Raw genomic sequence first — 11038 nt, 5'->3', positions numbered from 1 at the left:
GGACTGAGAGTCAGAACTTGTGAGTTCTATTCCTGGCTACAGGAGCACAGTGAAGTCGAATGGGTTAGAACAGGGGGTGCTGGGCTTCAGCACCCCTGGATTGTATTCCTGGTGCTGAGTACAGTGGTGGGGTTTAGTGCATTAAAGCAGGGGGGCTGGGAGTCAGGATTCCTGAGTGCCATCCCTGGCTCAAGGAGCAGAGTGAGCTCTCACGGGTAGAGACGGGGAGCAGGAGCCAGAACTCCTGGGCTCTATTCCAGACTCACTCTGTGAACTTCGGGGCATGTCCCTTTCCCGCTCTGCACCTTGGTCCCCAGCCTTTTTTGGCTCCAGCCATGAATTCCAACAGAGTTAGGAAGGGAGTGTCCAATCCTGGCCTGGCTTTCCCTCCATTGCAGTGCAGCGAGCTGTATCATTCAGGGAGGAGCAGAGGATGCTGATTTCCCCCAAGGGAGCCTACGCTCCGGCACCTTCACCGCAGCAGCAAAGGAATCCGTCGGCACGTTGTCGGCTTGCGTTTCCTGAGACATCCCCCAGGAGGATAGGAGCAGCTAGAGGCGCCACAGGGAGCTGGCAAGGACACGGGGCCTGCCTCTCAGATCCGTCCCCCTGCTCCCCCCATGGCAGGTAAATGACCTGGGCTGTTCCATCACATCTATGGCAAAGACCCAGCACCCCAGGTGTTGTGGCAAAGAGCTTGTATTGGGGATCTGCCGAGTGGTGTCTAGTGGGTTACAGCTAAAAATCCCAGAGCAGGGAGTCAGGTCTCCTGGGTTCTCTGTCAGCTCTGGCAGGGGAGTGGGGTGTGGTGTGTTAGAGCAGGGGAGGCAGGACTCCTGGGTTCAATTCCTGACTCTGGGGATATTGTCTAATAGGTTTAGCTCACCTCCACTGGTCCCTGCACATTGCAGCCTGCTCCAGGGTGGCAGTGGCAGGGTCTCTGTGCCCATCCAACTGGACTGGGCCAACAGCAGAGAGTTTGCTGACTGAGAATTAAGTAGATTTTCAGTTGCAATGGAAATGCTATAGATGGGTAAGGAGAAATCCTCCTACTCCCAGAAGTCCTTCCCCCACACTGCTCTGCATATGGCCCCTCCTCCCCTGACATGCACCACTAGGCCCCACTCCCCTCCCAGAGCTGGGAAAAGAACCCAGCAGTCCTGACTCCCACCTGCTCTAACCCCCAAATCCCACTCTAATCCTCGATCTGGCATAGAACCCACGAGGCCTAACTCGTGGCTCTGTGCTTTTTAGCAGCATGACTATTTCCTGTCTCCTACCCCCCCCCCCCCCCCCCCCCCCCCCCCTTTTTTTTTCCCCCCCCCCCTTTTCCTCCCCCCCCCCCCCCCCCCCCCCCCGCCCCGCTCCTTGGTTTTCTTATTCCCCCTTTCATCCCCAGCTCCCAAGTCACTACTCCTCCCCCTCATCACTGACCGGCAGTTCCTCTCCCCGAGGTGCTAAGATGCATGGAAATGAAAAGAACCAACATCACTCAGGACATTTAAATCTAGGACGCAGCCTAGCCTTGGGGGATAGATTGTAGGAGGGGTGATCCTGCTTTCCTCTCACAGTCGGTGCTGACCTCCGTGCCCCAGCACAACGCTAGGGGGCGCTCTGTTGCAGGGAGCTGGGCAGGGGGCTCAGTTGGGGGTACTCTCCAGTGGCTGTCAGTGCTGGCCCCCAGTGCGGTGATGGGGGGGCCTGATGCTGCAGGGAGCAGGGTGGGGCTCAGCAGATGAGTTTCAGGATGTTCTCATAGCTCAGGAAGGTCACCGCGTTGACAGGGAAGGCACGGATACAGTTCAGGGCAAGGCCCTTTAGGAAGACTTGGGGTCCCTCATGCCGAACGCTGATGCGGATGCAATCCAAGACCCCGCGGTAGGACACTCCCTTCACCCCGTCCATCTGGAGCCGGGCCTTGATCACGTCCATGGGCGTGGCTAAGGTCCAGGAGGCGGTGCCAGCACAGCCCCCGGCTACGAGAACTGTCAGCGGCCCTGGGAGCAAAGGGGAGAGGGAAGAGTTAGGGTTCGGCTGCAGGGGCCGTTACCCCTCAGTCAATGCCATCCCCAGGGCAGTGGTTGTGGTTAGTTATTGTACGGTTGTTAAACACCTGTCAGTTTCCACCCAAGAGGTGGCTGCATTATAGCACCCTGTGAAAAGATCTGTCTTAATTGTCTCTGGCCCATCAAAGCACTCACATTACGCAACAGGAATCCCAGTTCCCTACAGTCTCTTCCCCGGCAAGGTGGACTGTAGGGGGCTATCCATTTCCATCTCACCTGGTTCTCGCCCCTGCACTGTCATGGCCTGGCAGAGGCTGGTGTAGGTGAGGAAGTAGATGGCCATAGTGGGTGTATCTCGCAGCACCAGGGCCCAGGTTCCCCGGAACAGGCCCATGACCCCCTCCTTGCGAAATATGCTGGCAGCGCAGTGCACTGGGCCCCGGTACTGGGCTCCAGAGGCCCCCGCTGGACTCCTCAGCCCATAGGGGTGAAGCTGGTTCTGTAGCCGAACTTTGATCAGGTCAATAGGAGCCAGGACCACGGCCTGAGATTGGGGCGGGGTGGGCAGGGGGGAATGGGGGAAAAAGAGTCCTCTGGTGAGTTCCTTAAGGAAAAATACTGACATGCAATGACTCCTGGGGCTGGAGAGAGAACCCCACGTGTCCCAGCTCCCATCCCCGCTTGCTCTAACCCACTTCGACCCCACTCCCCTTCCCTGAGCTAGGATAGAACCCAGGTGTCCTAGCTCCCAGCCCCCGCTTGCTCTAACCCACTTTGACCCCACTTCCCTTCCCTGAGCTGGGATAGAACCCAGGAGTCTTGACTCCCAGCCCTCCTGCTCTAAGCACTGGACCCGACTCCCTTCCCCTCCAGAGGTAGGGCTAGAAGCCAGGAGTTCTGCTCTCTACCCCTGCCCTCCACATGAGCTGCCTGGTCCCTCACCTGCATCAGGCCAGAGAAGCTGCCAGCGGTGAAGACGTGGGCATAGCTGGGGGGCTTGGCACGGCGGTCGTGGTGGTGGGTAGCGCTCAGGTACAGCAGGGCATTGCTGTAGGCCCCGAACATCACTGAGTTAACCAGGGCCACGCTCAGCAGTGGGAAACTCATCCCCTTAAAGAAGCCTAGGACCTGCAAGGCAAAGAGCACCATGGTGGGATCAACGCCAGCCCTGGGCATATGTGACTCATGGCTCGGCGTGATGGAGTGATTGGGGAACCCCTCTCCAAAGGCTGACTCCCATGCGTACACGCACACACTGCTCCCCCTAGCATACAGCATGGGGGGGGGGGGGGCTGGGCTGATCTCCATCAGGGGCAGATGTGCAGACCCCAGCATGAGGGGAGCCTCTGAGCTTGGGCAGGGGTCTCTTGGCACTGCCCTAATACAAATAAATGTGCTGCCTCAAACCATTTCATTGCGGTATGTTTTGATCATGCAATCCAGGATCCCCCGATAGCCAGACTGCGTCTGCAGCCGCACCTGGAATGAGACACCATCTTTAAGAAAAGAATTTGCAGGGAGATATTAGCAGCAGCAGTTTATGCAAAGGCCAAACTCCACCTCAGAGGCATTTGGAAGTAGCATTTTCTAGCAGATGGGACTGTGGCCTGGGACTTAGGACTCCTGGCTTCTGTTCACAGCTCTGGCAAGAGAGTGGGATCTAGGGAGTTAAAGCTGGGGGTGGGGTGGGGTGCTGGGAGTCAGGACTCCTAGGTTCTATTCCTGGTTCTGCCATTGAGCTGGGGCAAGTCCCGCTCTGTGCCTCTATCTCCCCTCCCACCTTGTCTATTCAGACTGTGGACTCTTGGGGTGAGGGAGTCTCTCTCACTGTGGGTCTGTGCAGTGCCTCTCCTGATGGGTGAAGGGCCCTGATCTCATTGGGAGGAGGAGGGGGGGGTGTCTGTGTAGTGCCTGGCCTGACAGGGTGGCCTGAACTTGGGCAGGGAGGGTCTGTGCAGACAAAGACCCCTATGTAGGTTAGGTCTACCATCATAAGAAATAAATGAGTTAAAATAGCTATTGCTTGCCCTTTGAGGTGCTGGACACTGCTCTGAGTTAGCCAGTTCCCCAGCAGGGATGTATCTCCTCATTCTATCTATAGGAGAGAAGTTTTCCCTGTCCCTTCCCACCCCCAATCCCTCTACAGCAGTACCAGCTTCATATTCACCTTCACTGTGTCCACTGGGTGCCCCAAGGCCAGCCCCACAGCTCCTGTGTCCAAAGGAAAAAACAAGTCAGTTGGAAATTAGACCCCGCCGCTGTCCCGGTTAGGAGAATGGAACCCAGGAGTCCTGACTCCCAGGCCTGCTGCTGTAACTCACTAGGCCCACCCCTCCGGGGGCTAGGAATAGGACCCAGGAGTCCTACCCTCCTCCACACATCCATAAACACCCCACCGCCACTTCCTCTTTTTCTTGGGGATCCCAATGCTGCCAGCAAACGTTAAAATGGTTGAAAAGGACACAGACCCCCAGTGCGAAACAGGGATTGATTATTTTTAACTCACTTGTTAATGAGCAACTGGGAAGTGTCACATCTTTTTCAGCAAAAAAACTGAATTTGGAACTTAAATTCCACTCTTTTTAAAATGCAACTAAATTGGGGAGGCGGGCCAGCCTTGTCATGGTGAAGCTAGACTGGGATTCAGGGAACCTGGCTTCATTCCCTGCTCTGCTACTGCCTCCCTGGGTGACTTCCCTGCTCTCTGCCTCATTTTCCCCCTCTATAAAGGGGGCAGAATAATCTTTCCTTGGTCTATTAATTTAGATTATAAATTCTTTGGGGGCAAAAACTCTCTCATTATGTGTTTGTGCAGTGCCTGGCCCAATGGGGCCCCAGTCTCAGTTGGCAGGGTCTGTGCCGCACTTAGCCTGGGGGAGGGGGTTCTCAATCTCATCTGGGGTCTGGGCAGCCCCTGACTCTGAATGGCAGGGGCATGTGTCTGGGTAGCACCCAGGAGGGTGGGAATTGGATCCTTCTCATTCTTACCTGAAATCCAGCCAGCCACAAACTCCTCCACGGGCATGGTGAGTAGAGCGCACAGGGACTGTACAGGGCTCTGGAAAAGAGGAAAGATCTGGTCAAAGTTAATCCATTTAATCCCTAACTTGTCCTCCTGGGTGCTTCAATCTTTAACTTGATTCTCCCCTGCCCTATGAATTGCCCTTTTCCCAACAGCAGTGCCCAGGGGCACGCAGTGAAATGGAAAAGCAGGAGATTAAGCAGGGGTGACCATGCAGAGTTAGGGTAACTGGGGGAACTCAACTGGTGCAGTCTCTCACTGAGAGTAAGGGCTGGATCCACCAGCTGGTCTGGCTGCTCCCCCCCCCCGGGGCCTGTCCTCCTCCAAAGGGGCTGGAGCTCCGGGGGCCCCCTTTCAGGCCCACACTCAGGGCTGGATTTTCCAAAGCCCTCCATCCTCAGCACACAGAGCTTCTTAGATGCTGAATTAAATTCACGCTGTGCCATTTTGAAAAACAACTCTCACCTCAGGAAGATTCCCAGACTGAGAGAGAAGCGCGGAGCCTGCTTTCTATGACAGTTGCAGCTGTAAGTGGCTTTCGACGGGTTAGTAAATGACAGCAGGCTGTGCTGAGCATGTTTCAGGATGGGCTGTTATAAAGGCCTGTTCGGGTGCTTACCGGGAGGCATTTGGACGCAGATCCTTACAACGCTGGAGGCACCCAACTCGTGGAGGCACAATTGCAATTGGGGACAAGGGTGCTTTTTCGCTTTCCTCTGAAGCATCGGGGATCACCTACAGCTGGAGCAGGGATAACAGGTAATGGGGCTTGTGCTCTGAGGTTTTTGTTGTAGCTGGCTGGAGGGTGGGTCTTGTTCAGGGTCCAGCTGATCACCTGATGTGGCAGCAGGCAGGAATTCCCCCCCCCCCACACACACACACACAGTGGCAGGGACCTCCTTTTGCCTTCCTCTGCAGCATGGGGCGGCTGTTGTGCTCATCAAGGTGTGAAAGTTACTAGTGACCCCCCCCCTCCCCTTAACAGAGCAGTCGTTATGTCAGCCAGCAGCCATTAGGGGGAAGCAGACACCTTAAGGACACAGTAGCCTGAACTTTTCAACTGTCTTCCCTTCAAGGCCTTAAGGTAGTTGGAGCTGGTCCCAAGCCGGTTTTCACTGACCAGATAGCAAAAGCACGGGTCTGACAACCACCAATCAAGTATTAACACTGCAAGGACCTTGGTCTGAATGTGTATAAAGGATCTGTAAAATGTGTGTAAGACAGAGTTTTTTGTACCAAGGTGCAAAGCTCTCCTTTCTTCTGCAGAATAAAGCAACTCCTCCTTATCCCTGTCTGGCTGTTATTGGCTCTCAGCTAGGTGGACCCGACATTTCGGTGACAGTTTCTGGCGACTCCGCCGGGACTCTCCTAGCTCGGACATTGGACTCCGGACGGCTGTGGCGAACTGGGAACGGCGCCAACAGGGTGTTTCGCCCCTTTTCTCTGCTTCACCGCGGCCCCTGGGGTTCGTGTTCCGATAAGGTGAGTCCTAATAGAATGAGGAGACACTATCTGGTTCTGGTTAACCAGTTAATAAATTTCTGTCTTATACATTTGGGCGTTAGGTGTGTGGATGGAACTGAGCCTCTCATTCGTAATTCCTCAGAGTGGAAGCCATCGTGTGCGATGAAGCTCTGAGGTCGAATTGGGATCCTTCTGTCCCGTCCCCTGTAGCGGTCAGTATTAATAGAAATTCCTGTAATAGGATCCTATTAGGCCATAATTCCCTCTGTTCTCTGTGTAATTCTCTGTTAGAGTGTCAGCAGGCAGATGGGTGGGTCTCTGGTAAAACCCTCTAAGGATAGCCCTTTGAATTATATGTTAAGTAAATGGTTTTTACCCAGTGTTCAAAAAGAAATAGTTACACCTTGTGTAAAAATTGATGTGGCTAGTGTTATGGAAATTGAATTGTGGAGAGGATGTGCATTTTCCCCGGAACATGTGCAGTGTATATTGTAGCAAACGTAAAAAAAATGCAAACCTACCAATATAGGTTGTGTTGTCTCTTTCAGATTACTGCGTGTTTGAAAGCAGGAGTTAGAAGTAAAAGGCAATCAAAAGTCTAAAAAAGTTAATTGTGTCCCTTTTTAAGTAAAAATTTTAAGCTGTGGATAGCTTTGAATCTGGAAGCAAGCCAGAAAGCATCTGTATTAATGCAATTTTCTAACTAATAAGGTAGAAACCACTGAAACCTGGGCTGCCTATAAAACAAATACAAGGAAATATGGGGTAATTCCTCTGTTTTGCCTAAAATCAACAAAAGTATGTGTATATATAAAAAAATATTTTAAGCAATGACTAACTGCCCAGAAGGGGTAGACCTCTGTTCTTTTGTCTTTCAAATCATTAAAGGATGCCAGCTGAATAGCATTCAACGTACCATGCATTTACTGGCACAATAAAAATTATTTTTGTGTTCTATGGCCAAAATTGTTGTTAAAATTTGCATACCAACAGTCTTTAAAACCAAGGACATGGAAGGTTAACCCACTCCCCATATTGCCCATGGGATCCTTCTGGCTACCTCAGATTTCTAGCCAAAGGGCTGGGAAGGAAGAAAAGCTATTGAACACCAGAGGTTGTACCGAGTGGACTCCTCAAAAGGGGGTGTGCTTGTCCTGGTTTGTTGCTCCAAAGCTCTGTAATAAAGTTATTTTACTGGAAGGGTGTACATGGCATACATTAAGTAATAAGACTAATGTACTGTATAATGGCAATGTGTATGTGTTCATTGTTCAAAAAAATGTATAAGTAAAAAGTAAAAGTATCCTTTGTAAGTTTAAAAAAAAGTCAAAAAAAAAATTAACTAAAAAAAAAAATATAGCTAGCAAGCTCAGTCCAAAAATAAAACGCTGGCCTCATCCAAGGACACTGCCCACAGCTAAGACTTGGCTAACAGCCAAAAAAAGGGGGGCCTGAATGTGCCCAAGCAACTATAAAATCTGCAAAACACTGCCAGGAATTAATAAAATGTGTTAGGTTTCTTTTCTCACAGATAAAAGAAGTGCTACCCAAAGACCCTAGCAGCCCTGCCATTCATTAAAACAAAAAAACTGAGTCTACGTAAAGTCCATCAACGAAAGACTGCTTTGGCTCCATGCTGAAAAGGCCCTTTCCAAGTCCTGTTAACCACCAACACCGCTGTGAAGTGCCAAGGTCTGCCTACCTGGACCCATGCTTCTCACTGTAAAAAGACCCCTCCACCTCGGGAGGACTCTCCGACTGATAAGCCTATTTCTCCTTCTAGCTCTTCTGTGCCTTCTGGACAGCAAATAAAAGACAAGGTAAAGTGCTAGTAACCTCTCCCTTGTATGATGCTAAACCACACTGTTTCAGGAAAAGAGAAGAAGGAACACTTGCTTCACTAAAACCACCAAAGTCCAGGGATTCCTGCCTACAAAAGACATTAAAAACTGACCTTGATAAAAAAAACAAAAAATTATACACTGGCAGGAAAAAAATTGTGGGACCCATGCTTAAAAATGTGGTATAATACTACACCAAAAAAAATGTATTAAAATATCAATAAACTGTAATTAACACTACACTAGGGACTGTTAAATTTTCATTACCCTTATCCAGTTTCCAGATCACCTCTACATACCCAAATTGCTCACAGGGGGCTGCCATTAAATTAGCACAACAGAGGGCTTGGGTTATTCACTCTAAAAAAAAAAAAAAAAGTAAACTGGACCGGATCCCTATGGGATGGGGCCAATAGTGCAGCAGCAGTTTAAAATATTTTTAAAAACCAAAACATAATAAAAAATTGGGGCACAGCTAACCCAGGTACAGGCTGGAGTTGGTAAGTTACATGTTATCTCCACCCTTAGTTCTATAACCCAGAAGTTGCTGACAAAAATGGTATTAAATATCACTAAGGCTGGGAAAGCATTGCAGTGGGATCTAGCATGTTCAGGCTTGGCCCATTGCCCTTACAGACACATCAGGAGTACTATCTGATCTGTGGCCATAAAAACATACTTAAAAACTTTCTGGGTGGAAGTGCAAACGTTCTCAATGCTCCTTCCAAGCATATAAACCAATTAGGGGGGGACTTGTGCTCGCATCAGGAAAAAATGTTGTTTCTATGTTAATCATTCTGGCTTAATTAAGCAGGATTTACAAGCCATTAAAAATGCTGCTGTTGTTTTCCGTGCTGTATCTCTTAATCACACCTTTAGTTTTGAGGACCTCCTTCCAGACCTTGGGTCATGGTTTACGGGGCTCTTTCAAACAATTGTTAAATGAATTCTTTTCTTTCTTTTCTTTCTATGTGTTATTTAAATAATAATACAATGTGCTAAATCCCTGTGTAATGCTATAATCAAAAGCTCTGCTGTCCATAAAAAAACCCAGTATCTGTCCCTCCAGCTTAATTGCAAATTGCATAACGGGCCTGACAATTTTTAAATTTGTCAGGCCCGAAGGGGGGACTGTGAAAGTTACTAGTGACCCCCCTCCTTAACAGAGCAGTCGTTATGTCAGCCAGCAGCCATTAGGGGAAAGCAGACACCTTAAGGACACAGTAGCCTGAACTTTTCAACTGTCTTCCCTTCAAGGCCTTAAGGTAGTTGGAGCTGGTCCCAAGCCGGTTTTCACTGACCAGATAGCAAAAGCACGGGTCTGACAACCACTAATCAAGTGTTAACACTGCAAGGACCTTGGTCTGAATGTGTATAAAGGATCTGTAAAATGTGTGTAAAACAAAGTTTTTTGTACCAAGGTGCAAAGCTCTCCTTTCTTCTGCAGAATAAAGCAACTCCTCCTTATCCCTGTCTGGCTGTTATTGGCTCTCAGCTAGGTGGACCTGACATTTCGGTGACAAAGGTCTTACCTAATCAAGCTCCCCATAACGCCAGAGACCCTGGTTCTCTCCTGTTCTCTGCATGGGGCTCACAACCCCTTCAGCCAGGGGTGGGCAAACTTTCTGGCCCGAGGGCCACATCTGGGAATAGAAATTGTATGGCGGGACACGAATGCTCACAAAATTGGGGTTGGGGTGAGGGCTCGGGTTGGGGGTGTGGGCTCTGGGGTGGGGCCAGAAATTAGGTGTTCAGGGTGCAGGAGGGAGCTCCCAGTAGGGGTGAGGGCTCCAGCTAGGGGTGTGGGCTCTGGGGTGGGGCTGAGGAGTTTGGGGTGTAGGAGGGTGCTCTGGACTGGGACCGAGGGATTTGGAGGGTGGGAGGGGGTCAGGGCTGGGGCAGGGGGTTGGGGAGAGGCTCAGGGGTGCAGGCTCCGGGCGGCGCTTTTACCTCAAGCGGCTCCCGGAAGCAGTGGCATGTCCCTTCTCTGGCTCCTATGCAGAGGCGCCACCCTGCAGCTCCTACTGAAGTGCCGGAGGGGGCCACTGGAGCACGTAGGAGCCAGAGGGGGGCCATGCCGTGGCTTCCGGGAGCCGTGTGGAGTGGCCCCCGACCCTGCTCCCCAGCTGGAGTGCCAGCGGGAGCTTGAGGGCTGGCTTAAAATGGCTGGGGGGCTGGATCCGGCCCATGGGCCGTAGTTTGCCCACCCCTGCCTTAAACTCTTGAGGGTGGAAATGTTAAAGTCATTGGGCTCAACCTATGACTGTCTGGGTGAAGTTTAAAGTCCTGGGATATTCAGAAGATCAGACTACATGATCTAATGATGTCATCTGCCCTTAAACTCTGAAACCCTAGACAGCACTCCCCTCCCTGAGCTGGGGATGAAACCCAGAAGAATCATAGACTAGAATAGAATATCAGGGTTGGAAGGGACCTCAGGAGGTCATCTAGTCCAATGCCCTGCTCAAAGCGGGACCAATCCCCTGACAGATTTTTGCCCCGATCCCTAAATGGCCCCCTCAAGGATTGAACTCACAACCCTCGGTTTAGCAGGCCAATGCTCAAGCCACTGAGCTATCCCTCCCCCCAGGCCCCCTGCTTTAACCACTGTATCATCTCCTCCTCTCCCAGCCAGACAGAAAGCTTCCCCACCCCACTCCCTGACAAAGTAATGCGCCAGCACCTTTTTTCCTAGCCAGGATGAA

At 51.2% G+C, this 11038-nt stretch overlaps 1 protein-coding gene across 4 annotated transcripts; it reads right to left on the bottom strand.

Annotated features, from left to right (window-relative positions):
* Nucleotides 1-1359: 1359 nt before the first annotated feature.
* Nucleotides 1360-9973, bottom strand: SLC25A45 (solute carrier family 25 member 45). Of its 4 annotated transcripts, none has more exons than XM_024193593.3 (8): nucleotides 9751-9973; nucleotides 5648-5769; nucleotides 4995-5064; nucleotides 4174-4217; nucleotides 3414-3485; nucleotides 2949-3134; nucleotides 2283-2550; nucleotides 1360-1997 (listed from the first exon to the last, which is right to left on the bottom strand). In XM_024193593.3, exons 3-8 carry the CDS (start codon nucleotides 5029-5031, stop codon nucleotides 1729-1731), a joined length of 876 nt encoding a protein of 291 aa, XP_024049361.1. In that variant the 5' UTR covers nucleotides 5032-5064; nucleotides 5648-5769; nucleotides 9751-9973; the 3' UTR covers nucleotides 1360-1728. The 4 variants fall into 4 exon arrangements, with proteins under 4 accessions (XP_024049361.1, XP_026506139.1, XP_026506140.1 ...); XM_026650354.2 differs by having other exon boundaries at nucleotides 9866-9973; XM_026650355.2 differs by lacking the exons at nucleotides 3414-3485; nucleotides 9751-9973 and having other exon boundaries at nucleotides 5648-6042.
* Between the last annotated feature and the right edge of the window lie 1065 nt (nucleotides 9974-11038).

This window comes from Terrapene carolina, unplaced genomic scaffold, assembly GCF_002925995.2.
Source record: "Terrapene carolina triunguis isolate 2854851 unplaced genomic scaffold, T_m_triunguis-2.0 Scaffold89, whole genome shotgun sequence".
Taxonomy (NCBI): Eukaryota; Metazoa; Chordata; order Testudines; family Emydidae; genus Terrapene; species Terrapene triunguis.
This window is presented reverse-complemented; position numbering and strand designations above follow the sequence as displayed.